This window comes from Alternaria conjuncta (genome assembly GCF_024043145.1).
Source record: "Alternaria conjuncta strain BMP 0040 chromosome Unknown scaffold_9, whole genome shotgun sequence".
In the NCBI taxonomy this organism is placed as follows: Eukaryota; Fungi; Ascomycota; class Dothideomycetes; order Pleosporales; family Pleosporaceae; genus Alternaria; species Alternaria conjuncta.
This window is the reverse complement of record NW_026250098.1, coordinates 312,283-333,569: the sequence shown is the minus strand read 5'-3', so window position 1 is coordinate 333,569 and position 21,287 is coordinate 312,283. Positions and strand designations below refer to the sequence as shown.

General features: G+C 53.1%; 6 protein-coding genes across 6 annotated transcripts; 3 read left to right on the top strand and 3 right to left on the bottom strand.

Moving 5' to 3' along the window:
* Positions 1-247: 247 nt before the first annotated feature.
* On the bottom strand, positions 248-4,672 carry J4E85_006559 (uncharacterized protein; the record flags this gene model as incomplete). The annotated part of the gene is made up of 1 exon (XM_051470796.1): positions 248-4,672. The coding sequence occupies one exon, from the start codon at positions 4,670-4,672 to the stop codon at positions 248-250; it is 4,425 nt and encodes a 1,474-aa protein (XP_051325006.1).
* A 573-nt stretch (positions 4,673-5,245) lies between these two features.
* Positions 5,246-7,126, top strand: J4E85_006558 (uncharacterized protein; the record flags this gene model as incomplete). Its single annotated transcript, XM_051470795.1, has 1 exon — positions 5,246-7,126. One exon carries the CDS (start codon positions 5,246-5,248, stop codon positions 7,124-7,126), a length of 1,881 nt encoding a protein of 626 aa, XP_051325005.1.
* Positions 7,127-8,000: 874 nt separating this feature from the next.
* J4E85_006557 (uncharacterized protein) lies at positions 8,001-8,837 on the bottom strand (the record flags this gene model as incomplete). Its single annotated transcript, XM_051470794.1, has 2 exons — positions 8,001-8,593; positions 8,648-8,837. The coding sequence occupies 2 exons, from the start codon at positions 8,835-8,837 to the stop codon at positions 8,001-8,003; spliced, it is 783 nt and encodes a 260-aa protein (XP_051325004.1).
* Positions 8,838-9,637: 800 nt separating this feature from the next.
* Positions 9,638-11,926, bottom strand: J4E85_006556 (uncharacterized protein; the record flags this gene model as incomplete). Its single annotated transcript, XM_051470793.1, has 2 exons — positions 9,638-10,276; positions 11,027-11,926. 2 exons carry the CDS (start codon positions 11,924-11,926, stop codon positions 9,638-9,640), a joined length of 1,539 nt encoding a protein of 512 aa, XP_051325003.1.
* A 293-nt stretch (positions 11,927-12,219) lies between these two features.
* On the top strand, positions 12,220-13,368 carry J4E85_006555 (uncharacterized protein; the record flags this gene model as incomplete). Its single annotated transcript, XM_051470792.1, has 1 exon — positions 12,220-13,368. The coding sequence occupies one exon, from the start codon at positions 12,220-12,222 to the stop codon at positions 13,366-13,368; it is 1,149 nt and encodes a 382-aa protein (XP_051325002.1).
* A 3,316-nt stretch (positions 13,369-16,684) lies between these two features.
* On the top strand, positions 16,685-20,728 carry J4E85_006554 (uncharacterized protein; the record flags this gene model as incomplete). The annotated part of the gene is made up of 3 exons (XM_051470791.1): positions 16,685-16,957; positions 17,092-20,373; positions 20,426-20,728. 3 exons carry the CDS (start codon positions 16,685-16,687, stop codon positions 20,726-20,728), a joined length of 3,858 nt encoding a protein of 1,285 aa, XP_051325001.1.
* Positions 20,729-21,287: the final 559 nt, after the last annotated feature.

The following is a 21,287-nucleotide window of genomic DNA, read 5'->3' as shown; positions in this document are numbered from 1 at the left end:
GGTACATACAATGGGGAGTTGTATGCGAGAAGACGGAAGGTAGAGTTATGTGTGTTATCGCCTGGGCATGTCTTGGATTACTGATCTCTGCGCCACTTGTTTAAATCTACTTGTAAATGGATTTGTGAATTGCACCTGCTCGCTATGCATATAACCTCACTTTCGCAAAGAGATTACGCCATGTGTACGCCCATCCCATGCATATATACATCTCCGCTTTCCTCTCCCCCTTCCCATACACGCCATCTCATAGCGCATCCCACCCCTCCTCAAACAACGTCTTCTTAACCTTGAGTTCCTCCGCCCCAAGATACAGCGGCCTAACAACCTGCATACTACCTGTCCCCAGCTTAACGCTCTGTCCCATGATAATACACTCACTAACACCATCAATCGTATCCGTCTTGCCCCTCGCCGCCGCCTCAAACAAATGATCCGGCGTCTTTTCGAACGACGCAAGCTGCAACACACTGTCTCTTGTCTTCTGCAGTCCAAACCGCGTGATACCAAAGACCTCGCCCTTGAACGTCATGACATCGGCTAGAAGCTGCATGTGACGCGGATCAATGTCCATGTTACCCATGACATCTCCGATTTCGCGGACGATGGTTGCGCGGGCGGCTTCGATGCCGAGTACGGTTTTGACTTCCATGACGTGGTTGGACTTTGTGTTGTAGGGTTCTATTCCGGGGGTTGTCATGCAGTCGCGGAGGCCGTAGCCTTCGACTAGGAGTTGGCATTCGTACTGGCCTTGGGCGTTGGGGCTGCTTTCTTTCTTGATGATGGCGCGTGTACAGTCTGGGTAGCCTTTGATGACGACGTCGGGGATGAGAGCTTTGACTTGTTGGACGCGCTCGAAGAATTCTTTGTGGTTGCGCGAGGTTTTTGTGGGGCGCTTTTTCGCGGCGTAAGGGTCGGGGACTTCGACGCGGATTATGGAGGAGGAGATGCGGACGTTGGCGCCGGCTTTGCCCCATTTGAGCGGCTTGTGGGCGTTGATTGCTGCGGCGATTTCTTGGGGTGAGACATCGACGAAGAGTTGGTTGATGGTGTCCCAGTCGATGCGCATGGCGATGTAGGCACCATTGGGGTGCCAGACATCTTCGACGTAGGAGATAACGTCGCGCAAGTAGGTCTTCTCCACACGCGCTTTGACAATTCGCGCAGCGGATTCGGAGACCTTGTTGGACAGCTCGCAAGCGATGACGGGAGTGGAGATGGCGGACGAGGCGTTGATGATTTCCTTGATACGGGGTACACCCTGGGTGATGGACATGCCAGCGACACCAGCAAAATGGAAAGTCTTCAGTGTCATTTGCGTTCCGGGCTCACCAATGGACTGAGCACCAATAGCTCCAACAGCGTGACCGGGTTGTACTCGTGATCGATGGTACTTGGTTAGACAAAGTGTTATGAAGGCCTCGAGCGCGCTGTGCGAGATCTTCGCAATTCCATCAGCGAGGCCGTACTTTTCTGCATCGGCTGCGGACTGCTTCCTGTCCTTCTTGCGATCGGGTTGCACTACTCCCAAGTAGGCAAGAGTTGTTTCGAGCTTCTGTGCTTTCTTGAAGATGTAGTCTTGCACGGTATCGAGGAAGTCACGCAAGGACTCTTTTTGGTCGATGCCACCATCGGTCCTGTCGCGATACTCCAGCGGCGTTACGCCATCGAGCTTGAACCTGGGATATTTGTTTCGTTCGGTATTCAGCTTTGCTTCTGTGTACTCCTTAACCTCCTGTGGCGTCAAGCCCGACTCGGAGTTGTCCCACGTCGACGTTACGGCGTGAGAAAATGTCCTGTCAAAGTGCACGGGTTTTGCCTTGCCCTCCATGTCTACAGGGTCGAGGTTGTCGTCTCCGTACTGGAATTGAACTACAGTTCCGGAAGAGTTCCGAACAGTGTCGTCATACTGTGCAGAGAGATCTTCGAGTGATTTCATCAGTCGTCTACTCATGTAACCAGTCTCGGCGGTCTTGACAGCTGTATCGACCAGACCTTCACGACCACTCATAGCGTGGAAGATGAACTCGGAAGGTGTCAGCCCCGAGAAGAAACTGTTACTGACGAAACCTTTCGATGCGGGCTGACGAGCGGCTTTGGGGAAGTGAGGTAGTGTTCGGTGGTGGAATCCATCTGCGACACGAGCACCACCAATCATTTGTTGTCCAACGGAAGCAACCATTTGAGAGACGTTAATGTTGGAACCCTTGGAACCGCACTTGGCCATGAGCAAGGGTGAGTTCCATCTGCTGAGCTCTTCGAAACAGATGTCACCAGCCGCTTGACGTACACCGGACAAGATACCACCAATCCTGTTCTCCATCGTCTGCTCTTCGTCGCAACCGGGATCGCGCTGCAGCTTGCCCTCCTTGAAGTCCTTGATCAACTTGTCGCACTTGGCGTAAGCCTCTTCGACGAGATCCTGCTTCTTCTTGTTCAACTTCTCTCCGGGGGTAACGTCGCTGATGCCGAGAGAGAAGCCGTTGTTGGAGAGCCAACGTGCAGACAGCTTGGATAATCTGTTCATGCCCTGCACGGCGTGATCGGGGCCGAAATCTCGCATCATGACGTAGAACACCGAGTCTTTCTTACCGTCACCAACTGTCGCCTTGTCCATCACACCGCACATGACCTCGGAGTTGCGAATGACAAGATACGCATCGTTCTCATTCAGATCAGGAGCTTGATCGGGGGTATTCTTGAACTGTTTGCATGCCGCTTCGAGGTTGATCAACACCCTACACCCCTTGTATGGCTTCATCAGCAGGTTGAAGACCTGCTTTCCGGTCCAGAGTGCCTGTGGCTTCCATACAACTGGTGGTGGGATGTCGATAGGGTGCTTTTTTCCTGTGTCTGGGTCGAAGGCTCCTTCTCCGTTAAACATGTAGTTTACAATCTGACAAAACGTTCGTCGATCGTAAAAGTTGTTCTTGTTGCTGAGGAGATATGCTGCAGTAATGAAATCTTGGATAGCTGCGATAATCGGCGTTCCGTTCTTGGGGGTTGCAAGGTTGTATTTGACACCCATGAGCTCGGTAGCCTCGGTTCGCGCTTCTTCGGTTTGTGGAACGTGCAGGTTCATCTCGTCACCATCGAAATCGGCATTGTAAGGATTGCAGACACACTCGTTCAGACGGAAGGTCCTCCAAGGGCGAATCTTGGCGCGATGACTCAAAATACTGAGCTTGTGTAGGGAGGGTTGCCGATTGAAGAGAACAATGTCACCGTCTTCAATGTGTCGCTCAACGATGTCACCAATCCTTAGTCGCTTCGAAGTGGCTTCCAACTTCTCGCCCGTGGTATCGAATCGCGAAAGACCAATAAGTGACGTCTTGTTCGGCTCCTTATTTGGTCCCTGATCGCTGATGATGTAGTTGGCGCCTGGATACTTGTTCGATCCATTTTTCACCAATCTCCTCAGCTTGTCAATGTTGTATCGTGTGGCCTTTTCGGGGTATGTGAGGTTCTTCGCGATGCGCTGCGGGACAGCGACTTCGTCGATGCTCAGATTCGGGTCGGGCCCAATGACAGTACGACCAGAGAAGTCGACACGCTTTCCGGAAAGGTTCTGACGGAATCGGCCACCCTTTCCCTTCAAGCGCTGGGAGAAACCGCGCATGGTCTTCTGAAGACCTTGTTGTTTCAGACCAGGCGCGTCGCTGTTGATGTACATGGCAATCTGCAGCTGCAGGAAATCCCACTGCTCCATCAAAATCTGGAGAGGAAATCCTCGCGCCAGCCCAGCGCGTATTATGCTGCTGATCTGGCATATGTCTCCGATCTTGTTGGTCACGTCGTCCTCGGTCGCGCCGCCTTCCTGCATCACGGACGGGCGGAGCGCGACTGGTGGTACAGGCATGTACTCCCAGATCAGCATCTCGGGTCGCGCATCCTCGGGTATCATGGCCAGCAGCTCGCAGTCCTCTGGTGATATCTTCTTGAACAAGTTGAGCGCCCTTAGCGGATGCATGTCGTCCACAGCCTTCTTCAGGTGCTTGTCTAGATCGGGGTTCGCGGATTTGGCGGTATCGAAGGACTGATCGAACTCGACTTTGCCGGCGGGTGGCTTCTTCGTCTTCGCGGTAGACCGGTTGAAGGCATCGTATCGGTTGTGAATGATCTTGAGCGGGTGGCCGGGGACCTTGCGGACGGTACCCTGCAGGGCGTTGCAGTATGGGCACGTCTTCTTCTTCCTGCAGTCGTCGAGGATCTTCTTGGTGACTGCGCCCTTGCGCAAAGTGTCCATGTCGGGCCGGCGCATACTGCGCAAGTATCTCCGTCGCTCCACCTCATCCAGCAGCACGCGCGAACAGTCTTTGCAGATGCAGTTGAGCACCTCGATAATGTGCTTCAGGTACCCCACGTGGAAGGCCGGCAGCGCAAGCTTGATGTGACCGAAGTGGCCGTTGCACCTGTCGAGGCCTTCGCCACATGTTCCGCACTTTCCCTGCTTGCTCGAGATACCCATGTGCGTGTCCATGGGCCCGTTGGCCGTGAGCGAGCGCGTGCCATCGGCGGCAGGCTGGAGGTCGTAGACATTGCGGTCCGAGACTTCGAGGACGGCCTGGTTCACGATGTCCTGGTTGGAGTAGATGCCGAACTGGATGTGCTTGATGCGCGCGGGGATGCGGTCCACGACCTGCTGCTTGGCCGAGCTGCGCGGCGCCTCCATGATGGCGGGGGGTGGTTGTGCGGGGTCGCTGAGGAGAGTTGATGCTACCGGGAGTCGTCGCAGCGGTCGTCGTCTCGCATAGTCGTCGCGTCGTGAGTCATTATCCGGGTGACAATAAAGCGCAGCAGCAACTTTCTCGTCGCGCCGCTGCAGATTTCAGGGTGGGGAACCTTCCCGTTGCGCTAAACCCACTAATGCGCCCTACTGCGGGCTGATAAGCTGATAGTACCCCGGAAGGCAGTCGTGACCAGGAGCATCACCGCCTGGTGGCTGCCTCACCATTGACCGTCTCTCTGCCCCGCCTACAGTGACGGCGAGGTTTGCAATAACTTCGCGTGAATTACTCGCTTTACCCTTCTTCCCACTCCTTCCACGCCAGCAGCACCTTTATCTACACATTACTGGTTGCTCCTGCCTCCTGGCCCACGGTACTACCTACACAGCGTCCCCGCTCAACCTCACCCCGCTCAACTGCTCCGCCTCCCAACCAAGGCTGTATTCGCGTCACTCTCTGGCGAGACGCCCTTCTCTCTCCTCATGAGTTCAAGTAGGCTTCTCATCGCACCATCTTCCATGTTCTTTCCCCGTCTCACTGACACCCCAGTCTTCCGTATCGTCCTCCGGGACGCAAAGCGGTACGACACGTACGAGACCCGTGAGTTCGACCTGCCACTCAACAGCGAGTTCCCCATCGGTCGAGCGTCCAGCAACGCGGCCAAGCGAGAGCTCATGGCGGCACCACATAACGCCTTCATCGACAGCCCCGTTATCTCACGACAGCACGCCGTCCTCTCGGCCAACGCAAACAGCGGCGTTCCGGAAGTCTATATCACCGACAAGGGCTCTATGCACGGCACTATGCTGAACGGTCAGAGGCTGTCTGCCAACACACCTACCAAGCTGAATGATGGCGATGTCCTGCAATTCGGCACTGACGTTAACCGTAATGAGGGTACGTCCTCGCGTAGGCCCTCCAAACCTCCTCTTACCCTAGCTGCTGAGCTGACATCAACCCACACAGAGTTCTTCGTAGCCCGCACCTACACTTTCGAGTCGCAGCTATCACGCCCCTTCTCTCTCGGCTTCACCGTCCCTGATGCCGAGAGTGACGAAGAGGAAGTCGCAGAGCGCCGCGGCAGCCAGATCGATCCTTTCGTCATCGACGACGACTCCGACGCAGCCGATGACCACTCGGAGGCCGACGACCAAGAAGAGGTTACCATGATTATGGATCAGGTCCTGCACCCAAACGAGCATGACCACACTCTCAGTGTTGGCCAGGACGACTACCCAACGTCCGCAATGCGCACCACTCTTCCCAACGAGGACTACAACCAAGAGAGCTTCGCGTCCCGCCGTGATGACTCCCTCGAGCCTGCTAGTCCGAACCCTTCCAGCGATGAAGAAGACGTGGCCGCTCTTGGTTCTGATTCGGACAGCGAGGCTGGCAGCATCGATAGCTCCGAAATGCTGTCTGACTCCGAGCCCGAGATTCAGGATTCAGAAGACGAGGAAATGGAAGAGGTTGAACACAAGAAGCCCACCACATCCTCATCCAACAAAGAGAACGAGGCGTCCATCCACAGCCAAGTACCCCAGACTGTTCACTCCTTCCCGCGCGATACAACCACGCTTTCGCTCTCGGACGTATACATGCCACAAGACGTAGCCAACACACAGCCGTCGCTACCACGCTTGTACATGTTCGGTATGCAGGGCTCTGACGGCAACTCCATGTCGAACAGTAACGTCTATGGAGACAACGCGCCTCCACCTCTGCCGCCACGTCCCTCGGCGTCCAGGGCAGCACCATGGTGCGATTCAAACTATCGTTCCTTCAGGGAAGTGGCCGATCTTCAGGAATGGTACTCCGAGGGCGTTCCGCCAAACTACTTGGGCACCAACTTTGGCGATCGACCGTCCCTGTTCAGTCCGGCTCCTCTTGCCCCAATGGCAGAGGCGAATGAGGCTCGTGCTCCCATGCCCCAATTCGCTCCTTATCCTAGTCAACCCATGCATGCGAGTCGTCTGCAGACACCTCCACCATATTTCGTACCTGACTTCGAGACCTCCCCGCCGGTGCAGCCTGGTCGCCGTACCAAGGTATCCATCGAGGAGATCGTTGAGGAGCAGCCGCCCACGCCAGAATCTGTAAAGGATTTGAAGCGCAAGGCAGATGTGCTTGAGGCAGACGAGCCAGAAGCCGTTCTCGACGAAGTATCAAAGGCCGCCATTTGCGATGAGCATGCAACCTCGAACTCAGTAGCTGCTGTTCCAGTGGATGATGATGCTGCAATCCAGGCGGCTGCCATTATTGCCCAGCGTCCCAAGAAGACTCCCCGCTCAGTCCTCAGCAAGGTTCTCAACAAGGCTGCCTATCCCTTGCTTGGTGCTACCGGTGCCGTAGTCTCCTTTGCTCTTCTTTCCACCCTCCCGGATGCCTTCTTCGTGTAGGCCATGATGGACTTGATGGCAGCAGTCCATCATTCTTCTTTTCCGGAGTTCAGGGTAAGGCAAGGTGTACATGGCGGGGCGATTCTGGGATCATGATATCGGTGGGAGCATCTACGGATAACGGCAATCAGTGCTAACGGCGTTTCGAGAGACGTCAGAAGAGTCGGGTCCTGGGTCCTGGGTGGTATGTGCTTCGGGATCCACTGGCGTTGTGTGTTTTTTTCCTCATGTCACGCCATGGTGCATGATCATATTACCTTTGGTTTGATAACGAGTTATGTGCAAGAATCTCCCCACTAGATTCTACTGCGTGTATTGTCTAAGTGATGCGAAATGACAGATTGGGGTTTACGCGAAGCTTGAAATTCTTCGGGACGCTAAACCTCAAGCGGCTCGTGTTGAGGAGCTCCACTCCCACGTGGATGACCAAGACGTCACGTCTTCATCTCTGTCAGACCGAATCACGGTAGAGTATGGGTACCTGTACCAGATCTTAGGTTGTTGTTATTGTTGTTGTGTATTTGGTGTAAACAACGTCTTTCGCAAACCCTCTTTCCTAGCTACCAACCGCGACGCTCCGCTCGATCCTCACGCTTCTGAAGACGTCTGGTGGACTGTCACTGTCTTCTTGATAGCATTCCAATCCTGCGTCTCCCTATCCAAAACAGCCGCCTCGCTCCCCTGGGTACTACCCTGGTCTTGACCCGACCTCATCCCCGTGACCTTCGTTCTGATCTTTGTCGAGACCGACGTCCAAAGCGGTTTCAGAATTGGTAAACAAGCACACAAGACCGCAGTACAGACATGGATGCTGGTCCAAAGTTCTGTGGCATGATAGAAAACTGGTCAACGTCAGCGGAAACGACTCTCAGTATCAAAGCAAGAGAACCTTGGAAGACCCACTCTCATTCGGATCCTCTTTCCGCCTCGTATAAAACTCAACAATCCTTACCACATTCGTAACAACAACGAACCCACCCAACGCAAAAACACCCACAAGCTCACACTTCGCCCGTCTTGCCATCTGCAGCGTAAACGCCGTTCTTATCGGCACAAGCAAGATAGCCAAATCATTAGCCGCGTCGAGCGCAAGAAAAGCCTGGAATACTTGCGGCCATTTTCCCTTCCATTTCCCCTGCTCGGCAGCCACTTTGATAGCTTCAGTTGGGTTATGGGAGCTGATGACGAAGGACCGGCAGACGAAGATCATGGCGGCCACGGCGGTGGCCCACCAGAGCGAGGTGAAGATTATTAGGTAGAGTGAGGCGCGCTGGTGGAAGGTGCAGGTGCGGAAGATGCGTCGGTAGAAGAGGAGGATGGAGAGTTTGCAGGTGAATTGAGACCATATTCCGAGGAGGAAGGCGGTGAGCATGGCCTTTCGGTATTGGATCAGCGGCGGGGAGGCAGCGGTCAAGTGCATGTTTAGGATTTCGGTTTTGGTATAGGGTCCAAAGTTTGTGAAGCTCTCTGTAGTGAAAGAGTCAGTGCATGGTTGGAGCTACTGTAGTGGTCATGTTCTACCGTGTAGGGCGACGATGATGGCGGCCCAGTAGACGATCAGGGTCCATACGATGAGATAGTCGTCTCTTCTAAGACTTTGTTTGGTCGATTTTTTGGCGTAAATGCGTGTGCAGACTGTGAGGCCGGCGATGAGGCAGCAGATAAAGTGGGCGATCGCTATCTGAGCGTGGTAGTAACTGAGGCCTAGCATTGTGGTGGAGGAGGGGCTGTGAATGAGCGATTGTCGCAGTATCGAGTTCAACGAATTTTCTGAGGCTTCGGGAAGGCGCAGTGTTACTTGGAGGGGTGCTGATGCGCGGTCGAGGCGAAGGAGCGCATATCCAAGATCAAAGACTGAGGCGGTATATACGAAGGCGTTAGGATCAGCCCCAAGGGGGAAATAGCAGACAAACGGATGCGATCGTTGTCGAGATATAGAGCCAAGCTCGGTATCCAAATTGGGGGAGAAGACGAATATAGTGTGACCGCGCGATTGTCGGTGGTCACAATGTGTCACCCAAAAGACGTGGTCCGTTTGCTAGCGATCTCTGTTTTACAGACTATTCCAAATAGGTCATGTTTGCGCTCTCTCTTTCACTTCTCATTTCGCTTTGATGAACTCGATCAGTGTGCCGAACCAGCCGAGCGTAACTTGTATGATTTTTGAATGATGATTAAAACAGTATGGGACCAAACCTAGAGTTACGTTCCCACTCTTAGGCTTCACGATGTCTTGTCTTATATCTACATCTTTTTACCCTTTTTTTCAATCCCTAGCATGCCTAACACAACTGTTAAGCTGTAGAGATAGCTTGATCCCCAGAGATTTTGTGGTCAAGGTTGTTTCGCTACCTGATAGATGGCTATCCTCGTGCTCTTTTCTAAAAGACCTGGGACTAACAGCCTTTCCCGTACTGAACTGTGTTCAAAAACAACAAAAGTATTGCGTCCCCCATGCTCACTCCATCTTGACCATCTCGACCCTCACACCCTCTGCCCATCTCGCGACGATCACCATCCTAGGGATATCGGTCCTCCCGTAACGGCCTCTATCGCGGTATCAACTAGAGGATCAAACTCCCCAACATCGAACGCCAACTGCTTCAGCGGACCCATCGCTTGTTCCATGAGGCTGATGTGTCTTCGAAGCAGTCCGATCATCTCCTGGGGCGCCCGTGCTTCTCTTTTGCGTTTCCTCAGCTCATTCTTTGACTTGCCAATCTCCCTGTAAAGAGGGAGAAGTTCTGCGATGAGTTTTCTCCTCCGCTCATGGTAGTCGCGTTCATCGCTGCTGTTATCAGAGTCGCTGCTTCCATGATCGCGCTCTCTCTGGTGTAGTCGATCTGTGTCTCCGTCTATCGGCGCGTCACTTGCTGCTGGTATCCTTTCGTGATCGAGATCGTTGGGAGGCGAATAAGGAGGGGGCGCCGGGTGACTCGAGAGTCTATCATGATCCGTGTCTGCATAGGTGTCGTTCGTCTCCGCGGTGTACTGATGTATTGCGTAGTTGTTCTGCCCCATAGTGGCAAGACAGCTTCGAGCAACTTCCACTTGAGTCTCGGCTTCCTGGAGTCGCGCCCTGCATTTCTGGAGCTCAACTTCGCGCTCCTTGATTTTGTTTTCTCGCCGCTCGAGTTCGGCCCTGCGTTCCTCAACTATGGTCGCACAAGTCCTCGTAACGCCTTCCATCGCCTCGGTATGTTGCCGTTGCATCTCAAAGCCTTCCCCTGCACGTAGTCTTAGTGTTGGTCTTGTTCCGATTTCTCAGTGGTGTAGGCTTCGTACCTATAGTGTTGTCTGCCGACCCATCGTACATCCCTGACGGATTGGATGGAGTCCTGCACATGATGCACGGAGATGTCTTGTCGGAGTTTTGTGAATGTTTTTCGAGCTTTTTTATGTGTTGGGTCGTTGTGCACGATAAGAATAATGTTGGTGTGTCGTGGGAATGTCGTGGAATCAGAACGAGGAGGACGTGTAGCGCTGGTTTTATTCTTCTTTGAACAATGGTTGGTGTGATCACCCGAGTCAGCGTGCGAAGTATATGGTGTGATGAGTTGTTATTGTAAGAGCTAAGGTGCTAACTACTAAGGAAGGAGAGCCTATGTACCCGTGAGGTAATCACGTGACACAGCGCGTCGACCTACCTAGGTAGGTACAGCATGCCCACGAACCAATCATAACTTACAAATTATGCAAATTACCAGTACTATAGGTCAACGAGAGCGCGAATATTGCGACGACTGATATATGGTCGGACAAAACTCTTTTACGAACGGAGCCGTGCTGAGGTGCACTATATGCGCGGGATATCATTTGCTCAGCCACCGTTCAAAGATGCCCGGGCCAAAACGCCGCCCTATTCGCCCGCGCCCAACTTCCATCGTGCGCTACAATCACCTTTACTTCTACAGGGCCTCCATCTTCTTCACGAACAGTCCCTTGCTTCAAGAGCCTTGCTATCGTTTGTACGGTAGCGGCTGCAGCATCAGTGTCAGCGTGCACACTTCTCAAACCACCTTTCCCATCGTCGTAGAGCGCGATACCCTTCTCGCCGCTCAAGATGCGTGGGTCATGACAACAATCGCCACCAAGGTATACCCATTTCACCGGTCCTGTTCGAGCGAGAAGGTTGATGTGTCCGAACAAGTGACCTGGTGCATCGATGATGAATAACGATCCATCTCCATAGAAGTCTATGGAGGCCGGAAACCCCGCCAGCGGCTTCCACTCAAGTTCTTCCAACTGGTTCTTGAATGCGCGTAGAGCTTCTGCCTTGCGAACAGGTGGTAGCTCACTCGTTCGGTCGGCAGGCAACTCATCAGGGTTGAATATCTCGGATGGATAAAGTGGCCCACCACCGTTCGCAAGAAGATGCATAGTCCCACTTCCGACCACAAATCGCGCGTTTGTGAAATCGCTCGGTGTACCCACATGGTCCCAGTGAACATGGCTCAGTATCACCACGTCCACATCTTTTGGGTCAAGTCCACCCCTTCGCAGGCTGTCAGCTGCATCCGGACTGACACTGGTAGGCTGGCGTTGCGCTATATGATGCTGTTGTGCTTCCCTGTAGCCAGAGAAATCGCGTTTGAGACCGAGATCGAAGACGAGATTGGATGCACCGTGTCGAATCAGGAAAGAGAGAGATGGGACTGTCGCACGTCTTTCTGGGTCGGCATCTGTGACGAACAATCTCTCGGGAAGGGTAAGCTGGCCGGCTTCGAGGGCTGAGATGGTAACGTAGGTCTGATCGTGAGCCGGTGCTGGAAGAACAACGGTGTCGTTACTGGAAGCCATGGTGGATGACAGGAGACAATAGCTGGTAGTTGAGATGTTTCCAAAGAAGCCATATTTGGCACCAAATATGACATCGTGGTTGGAGAAAGCGTAGTTGGGGAAATCGCTCGCATGTATCCGTCCTGCGGCCCCACCTTGTCAACTACCCCGCACGCGGGGTCAACTCCTTTGAGATATCGAGATCTGCTGAATCCGTCAGTGTTAATAGAAGGTATATAGATTGAGACTCTGCCCAGGTGAAGTCGAATGGCAACTGCCCGCTCCGTATCAAATCGAGAAGTTCTCAAAATACCATGTCGTTTACTGTGCCGGAATCGATGCAAGCGCAGTACCTGGAGGCTTACAAGGAACCATACAGGCTACGATCAGTGCCAATTCCGAAGCTGGAGGAGCGGCATGACATCCTCATCAGGGTAGACGCTGCTTCGTATTGCCATACCGACTATGTCCTAGCGGAAGGACAGATGCCAGGATTGCCGAAATCTTTCCCTCACATCGGGTGCCACGAGTTCGCAGGGACGGTAGTCGCTCATTTCCAGACGCCCAGCAAGGAAGCTAGCGCATTCGAGATTGGCGTAAGGGTCGGCGTACCGGGGCGTTCTTTCCATGCGTGTGGCTCATGTTTCGAGTGCAAGAACGAGCGCGTGGATGATCCGGTCGCCATGGATGAAGGAGGCTACTCGGTGAACTGTATAAATGCTGAGAACAAAGGGCTGAGCAAAGACGGAGGGTTCGCGCAGTATGCCGTTGTGGATGCGAGACAGCTATCACCCATACCAGACGGTCTGACCGCAGTAGAGACTGCCCCTCTGATGTGCGCCGGCGTGACCATATACGGAGCCCTCAAAAAATGCAGACTGAAGCAAGGCGACCGAGTCGGCATACTAGGAGCAGGTGGTGGTCTTGGCCATCTGGGCTTACAATACGCCGTGAAGATGGGGTACAAAGTTCTGGGTATTGAGGCAGCGGATGAGCCTCTAAAGCTTTCGCAAGATGTCGCCTCGAAATTGGATCCACAGCCGTATATCGTAGACGCTCGGAACAAGAAGGCAGCGGATATCGTTCAGGAAATCGGCAGACAAGACAGCAAGAAGGACATTGGCGAGATGGGGCTGGATGCAGTGATCGTCCTGCCGGAAAGCCAGACTGCTTTTGACTACGGCATGGCCCTGCTCAAGTCGCACGGCACGTGCGTTGTGGTGTCGTTCCCGGAAAAGGGCTTCCACATCAACTCGCGCGACGTTGTATTTCGGGATATCAGGATCATCGGCAGCTTGGTAGGAAGCAACAAAGTGCTTCGTGAAATGCTCGAGTTCTCCGCCGAACATGGTATTCGTGCTTTGTCGACTTCATTTCCTCTAGCGAAGCTAAACGAGCTTGTAGAAGAGTATCACAAGGGTCGGGGCGGAAAGCTGGTGGTTGATATGGCCCTTGAAGCGTAGATCGAGGAGTAAGATACTTCCGCACACTCATTGTCCGCCGCCAAGCCCAAGACTAACGAATTAGCCGCTTGTGACCATAGGTGGGCGAGGGCCTGCCAATTGCGTAAATGTTGTTCGCCTGAAATCTATGCAAAGCTTCAAATATTATATTGTTCAAGTCATACTTATGGCCTTTGCGTCCCCAAGCTCTTGTTAGGTTATAGCACCCATGGTCGAGAGTACCGCAATGAGTAGTCACGTGTCGATGATGAGCCAGCGGACTGACGTCACCACCTGGGCTGCCGCTTGAACATCGATGTGAGGATTGTCCAACTACACCAAACTACAGTCCGAGATACTTCAAACTTGACTACAGATATCGCATCGCCTGGCGTTGGCAATCTATTGCGCAGTACTCCCGCCTCCGGCCCCTCTATTTGATCTGCCCCTACGCCTATTAACTACGACGAAGTCACCTCGATCATCATCGAAATCGTCCAACTTAACGTCTTTGTCTTCCTTTTCATTCTTAACTTCCTTGTCCTTCCTCTGTTGCTCAGCCCTATCCTCCTTGGTTGCATCTAATTCCTCAATCCAACTCTTGACAAACACCACTTCCTCCTCTTCCAAGTCCTCACAAATACCACAAGAAAGTACGCTACCTGGCATGCGGTTCCCGTTTTTGTCCTCAGGCCACGGATAGAAGTACTTGCAGTACCAACAAGCGTATCCCGAACAGCGGCGGTCGTCGCGCGTTGTAACAGTTGCATCGGCGCACTCCGCCTCGCAAACCGGCAATCCACATGTTTGACATGGGCCGCCGGGTGAAGCTATAGTGCCCGGTACGTTGAAGTGTGAGCAGTCGTGACAGACCCATCCGCGGAGAGGGGGGTTGGACTGCGTAGTGTCAATGTCTTGACCTGGGTAAGAGGAGTAAAGGAATGTGTGAAGGAAGAGGCTCTTACGTTTCGGGCCATTTCTGCAGACTGTCTGACTGCGAATAGCATGATTCTTTGCGCTGTGAAGTTTTCCTGCTCTAGTATATCTTTCTCTTGCGTAGGGTTAGTACGAGAGTAGTTGGTACAGTTGAGGTATACATACTGCTGACGACGTCCATGATGTCGAGTGAGCGCTCCGTGTATGCAGGTACAATATCAATTTGATGTCGGAAGCGAAAGGGCGACGTGCTTGTATACGTCAGGTGCAACGGGATTGTTCCTGCTGCGAAGTAGCTACCAGCACGTGGAAAGGTCCAGATCACGCTAGGATAGTGTCGCAACTGCGTTTGCTCTCGCTTTCAATGAAGTCTCCGGCTTCTGCTGCATGATGCACGTATACTTCCAACACTATTCCCAATAGACCATCGCTACAACTTAACCACCCGCTTAATTGAGCAACAGCAATATGACGACACCCACTAGTAAGTCCCTTTCCCTTTCTCTTCGCCCACACTACAGAAGTCGCTGACCCCTACCCAGAGCGCGAAATCCTCAACATCCCTTGCGATCTCACTAAAGCCGCCCACCTAGCGCTCGTGCAACTTGCGGTCCGAGATGCTCGCACAGAGAGCCCAGCACAACGCGGATGGATCTGTCATCGCAGCTCACACTACAACACGCCTGGGTCTTGCCATGTCTCAGCTTCTCTACGCCGGTGCGGCCATGTAGCCTGCCGGGATGTCCCACTCCATCTGCAGCTTGGTTCAATGAGCCTGGGTAACTACTACTTCCCTATCCAATGGGCACTATGTGGTCAAACCTAATTCCAGTACAGACAATATACCAACCACTTGTTTCGAGGTTCAGGTTACAACAAGGGAAGATGCGAGACATTATGGTTGGGTGTGTTTCTATTGCAAGGTGTATACTGCATGGGGTGCCCTTGGCGACTGCGGCGCTGCGCGTCTGGTATGTGCGGCGTGTGGTGACGTCAAGGAGAAGGAGGTTGTCTTTGTGAGGAGGAGTTTGGCGGGATATGCTCAGTCGTGGAGGGAGGTGGACGGGATGCAGACGAATGGACATAGTTGAAGATCAGTGAGACGAGCAAATGGTTGGGTGACTTGAGAAGCAATCGAAGCATTCCTGAAAAACTGAAAACCCTGGAGCCTACGTTGACGTTAGGTTGCCTACTTTGCATATTTTTACCTTGATGTAGGCCGCAGGCCTCTTTAGTTTTCTGTTGTGCGAGGTGGTACCTAGGTGTGAGTATCGCGTTTTTCGTATGCCATTCAGTGTGAACCCAGTCGTAGTGCATGCCTCGGGCGGTTTGATATCGTATCCCGTATACCTAGTAAGTAGCGCACTATTCTTGCTTCGCTCTGTCACCGCGTCTGTCGCACACATGACATGCAGTGACGTTAAGTGTTGACGCGTCTTCGATGGCATATGCCTTGGCACTACCTAGGTACAGTGTAGAGAAGCTGTCGATAACGTGAATATGGCACGGGTGTTGTAATTCCGAATCCGATATGCAATTGCGCATATATGATTGGATAAAAAGAGGCCTCTTATCGGGGGTTGTTCTGTCCGACGTGAACGAAATCCGAGCACCTCGCTCTTTTATAACAGTGCGCGGGGGCACAGGCAGCCCAGGAGCCAGGACGCTGCCATCGGCGGCTCATCTATTCCGACGACCGGCCTTTAGCCGGACCCGAGACGCTCGCTTCCACAAACCTTTTGCGGGCTGCTCGTATCGGTGAGTACAGCATTGTACGTATCCAGCACACCGGAGTGGAAAGTTATGCGCCAAATCCGACGATGACTGTCATCAACTTCAGGCAGACATGTTTGCAACACCTCTTATATGGGGGGCCTCTGCATCTCGCTCTCCTTGAAATTTTCAATACAAACAGAAGCAAGCACGACTATCGACTTTCCATCGATTCTGGTTTTGTCAGGTTCTGCCATCGTTTGGCGCATGCGTTATTTGTCTGGTCAGTGCCGTGTCATCTGTAGTTGCCTCGCACTCGCACTCGCGCCTTGGTGTTGCGCAATCCATCCATCGTATCGGCCGTATTCCAGCCCCCCGGACGAAACGAGTCCGCGCTTTTGCGTCATCCACATTCGGGTCTATCGCCACCCAACCGAGAAGCTTAGATCGTGTGTTTTGCCCTATCAAGCCTAGTGACATCCGGCTCGGACAACGGCTCGCCCTTGCTCTACAAGGATCTTTAATCTTCTAGGCCCGTGGGTGGCGCGCTGAAGGATCTCAAAGGAATTGCAGGAGAAGTTATTGTTCCTCTCCTTGCGACATCCCCTTAAGACTTCTTGGAGGCATTTCGACTGCTGCCCGCCAAGTATCAGCAACGACACGACAAGACACGCTCATCGCCTTGAGCATGGATAACGAGGACTCAGCAACGTCGACAGGAACGGCCATCTCCGCGGCCATCGACGAGAAGCATGAGTTGCATAAGGAAAAGGAGGCCAAGCCTCCCACAGCTGGCCTCAGTGATCAAGAGAAGGACATTATCGACAGGCAGTTGACTGCGCCGAACCTCACAGTCGGTTACTTCTCGCTATTTCGCTATGCCAACGGAAAGGACAAAGTCGTCATGGTCATTGCGTTAATCGCCAGTATCGCAGCTGGTGCTGTCATGCCACTCATGACGGTAAGTAGCATTTCGTACTTTTTTTTTGTACCACTCGAACATGGACGATTTGATCATGTAGATTTTGAGTTTGATCACCAAAAGGAAACACATGTTCATCCGAGTTGCGGGAACTTCGAGCTAACTTAATTCAGCTCGTTTACGGTAACTTCGCTGGAAGTTTTACCAGCTTCTCAGTTGATGCAGTCGCTGCTGCCAAGTTCCAGGACCAGATCAACCAGTTTACCCTCTACTTCGTTTACCTCGGAATTGGATCTTTCGTCACTTCTTACATCAGCATCATTGGATTCTCGTACACCGGAGAGCGCATCACACGAACAATTCGGGAACTTTACCTACGTGCCATCTTCAGACAGAACATCGCCTTCTTCGATTTCCTCGGATCCGGCGAGATCACCACTCGCATCAGCTCCGATATGAACTTGGTGCAAGATGGCATCGGTCAGAAAATTGGTCTCTTTGTTACCGGAGTGTCCATGTTTGTTTCTGCCATCATCATCGGTTTTATACGGTCCTGGAAGCTCTCTTTAATCATGCTGGCCGCAACATTAGCCCTCATTATGATGATGGGTGTCAACGGTACTATGATGAAGAAAGCTCAGACACTTTCAATCGACGAGTACGCCACTGCTGCTTCCCTGGCCGAGGAAGTGCTGTCTTCAGCTCGCAACGTCGCTGCATACGGCACCCAGAAACGACTCGAGGAGAAGTACAAGGCTTTCGTAGACCGCGCTACGAAGCTGGACTTCAAGGCCAAGTTCTGGCTTTCTATGATGATTGCTGGCATGATGGGTGTGCTGAACCTCCAGTACGGCCTTGCATTCTGGCAAGGAAAACGATTCCTCGATGATGGGGACCTTGGCGTTTCCAACATCCTGACTGTAGTCATGGCACTCATGATTGCTGGCTTTTCCATTGGACAAAACTTGCCGCATATTCAGGCTTTCGGTGGAGCTACTGCGGCAGCTACGAAAGTTTTCAACACGATCGAACGAAACTCCCCCATCGACCCGGAAACGGATGCAGGCATTGTACCCGATGACTTTGTTGGCAACCTCGAGTTCAGGAACCTGAAGCATGTATACCCATCCCGACCGGATACCGTCGTGTTATCGGACTTCAACCTGGACGTGCCATCAGGCAAGATGATTGCGCTCGTTGGTGCATCTGGATCTGGAAAATCGACCATTGTTGGACTACTGGAACGCTTCTACCTTCCGATGGAAGGCCAAATATTCTTGGACGGAAGAGACATCACTACACTCAACCTACGCTGGTTGAGGCAACACATGGCTATCGTGAGCCAAGAACCTGTTCTGTTCAGCACAACCATCTACGAGAGCATTCTCCATGGCTTGGTCAACACGGAATACGCAGATGTATCGGACGAGAAAAAGATGGAACTTATCGAGAAGGCTGCCAAGATTGCCAACGCTCACGACTTCATTATGGATCTTCCGGAGAAATACCAAACCAAGGTTGGAGAGCGAGGTGGCTTGTTGTCTGGTGGCCAGAAGCAACGTGTCGCGATTGCTCGTGCTATTGTATCGGACCCAAAGATCCTCCTCCTAGATGAAGCTACCGCAGCTCTCGATACCCGCTCCGAGAGCGCAGTCCAGGAAGCTCTCGACCGCGCATCGCAAGGACGTACGACCATTGTGATCGCCCACCGACTCTCCACAATCAAGAAGGCCGATAACATTGTGGTCATGGCTTTGGGCAGAATTATAGAGCAAGGCACTCATCAAGAGCTCATCAACCGCGGAGCTGTGTACGCAAGTCTAGTACAGGCCCAGGAGCTTACCGCAAAGATCAGCCCCGCCAACAGGATGACGCTCCTCGACGACCCTGAGAGTAAAACGGAAGGCGTCGTTGATGAAGAAAAGCTTGCTCTGATGCGCACTGTTACATCCGCTCCTTCGGAATTCCATGCCAAGAAGGATGATAAAGACAAGGAATACGGCACCTGGGAGTTGGTCAAGTTCGCCTGGGAGATGAACAAGGGCGAGCACTCTACCATGACCATCGGATTGGTATTCAGTTTCCTTGCTGGTTGCAACCCTGCCATTCAAGCCATCTTCCTGGGTAACTCCATCAACTCGCTTCTATCTCCTGGAACATCTCTCGGTGGACTCAACGTCAACTTCTGGTGTGGCATGTTCCTCATGCTCGGAATCGTCATCGGCTTCTTCTACTACGTACAGGGTATGACACTGTCGAAAGGATCTGCCAGGCTTGTTGGCAGCGTGCGAACGCGCGCTTTCGGCGCCATGCTTCGTCAAGACATGGAGTTCTTCGATGGTGACACGGTCACTTCTGGTGCGCTGAGCAACTTCCTGTCTTCAGAAGCGAATCGTCTCGCCGGTCTCAGTGGCTCTACTCTCGGAACGATTGTCAGCGCCGCCGCTTCCATCCTTGTCGCCTTCATTGTGGGTTGCTCTTTCGGGTGGAAGCTGGCGCTCGTGTGCTCTGCAACCATTCCACTTGTCATCGCCTGTGGTTACTTCCGATTCTATGCTCTCACTCGCATGGAGAAACGAACCAAGGAGACATCCGATGCCGCCAGCTTCGCTTGTGAGGCCGCCTCTTCTATTCGTACCGTGGCCTCTCTCTCGCTGGAGAAGCATCTCTTGTCAACGTACCACACCAAGCTTGCAGACCAGGGCAAGGGTTACTTCAAGTTCACAAACGTGTCTGCAGTGCTCTTCGCGACATCCCAGGGTCTCAGCATGTTCATTTTCGCTCTTGTGTTCTGGTATGGAGGACGTCTTTTGTTCAACCAGGAGTACACTGTCTTGCAGTTCTTCGTCGTCTACTCCTCCATCATCAACGGCGCTCAGTCGGCCGGTGCCATCTTCTCCTTCGCCCCCGACATGGGCGAGGCCAGGGATGCAGCGAAGCTTCTCAAGTCATTCCTGAACCGCGTTCCTAAGATTGACAACTGGTCGACCGAGGGCAAGAAGATTGACAGGTTGAGCGGCAAGATCGAACTGCAGGACATTCGTTTCACCTACCCTGGAAGGCCGGACCACCGTGTTCTGCGCGGCATCAGTCTTTCTGCTGAACCTGGCCAGTTCATCGCCCTTGTCGGCGCATCCGGTTCCGGCAAGTCGACGGTGATGCAACTGCTCGAGAGGTTCTACGACCCGACAAGCGGTGCCGTACTCGTCGATGACGTGGAGGTCAAGGACTACAACCTTCAAGACTACCGATCGCAATTAGCCATTGTCAGTCAAGAAACAACGCTCTACACTGGCACGATCCGAGAGAACATTCTTGCCGACAAGGAGGAATTGGGCGATGACGCGGTGATACAAGCGTGCAAAGACGCCAACATCTACGACTTCATCACATCGTTACCTGACGGTTTCAACACGCTGGTCGGCGCAAAGGGTGCTCTACTGTCTGGTGGCCAGGTACGTTCTCCTACTCATCCATGTCCCTCAACCCCACTAACATGTCTTCCAGCGCCAACGCATAGCCATCGCCCGCGCCCTCCTCCGCGACCCCAAAGTCCTCCTCCTCGACGAAGCCACATCCGCCCTCGACTCCACCTCCGAACGCGTCGTACAAGCCGCCCTCGACTCCGCCGCACAAGGCCGCACTACAATCGCGATCGCGCATCGCTTGAGCACAATCCAGCACGCCGACGTCATCTACGTCTTTGACCAAGGCAAGATCGTAGAGAAGGGCAGACACGAGGACTTAGTGGCCAAGAAGGGAGTTTACTTTGAGCTGGCGAAGTTGCAGGCTATCGGCGCACCGCAATAGTTCCAATGAGCGGGAGCTATTTTGCATACACGGCGTTTGGATTTTATGGGACGCTAGAGCATATACTTGTAATCGTTTTCTTAGATCGCTAGGCTGGAACTTTTGTAGATCTTTGGCATATAGAATGCCTGTTTCTCTGCCTTTGGCGGAGTACACTCAATAGATAATATCCGTCTATTATCGCTTTCGTACATCGTCGTATTGTATCGTCCGGTGGACGGCCCGACGGGATGCTGCCCCACAACCACGTGAACACGCGGCGCGATGCCACAGTGGAACACGCGACTTCTGGCGACATAGTGTCATCGTCTTTGCGGCTCGTTTTGATCCAGCGTCACTTCGCTAAATACAGGATGCAAGGCTATTCTCAGACGTGTAGGTTTGCCAAGCAAGGCTCGCCCCCAACGCTGCTTTCAGGCGTCCACGCCTCGACCCAGACCGCCACCAGCGAGTCACGATGGCTCGACTGTCACCTCGCGCGCCTTTAGCTGTGAGAAAGGGACATTCTGCGCCCAAATATAACCCGTATCAGCTCATCGCGACCTCCTAGACGCCGCCA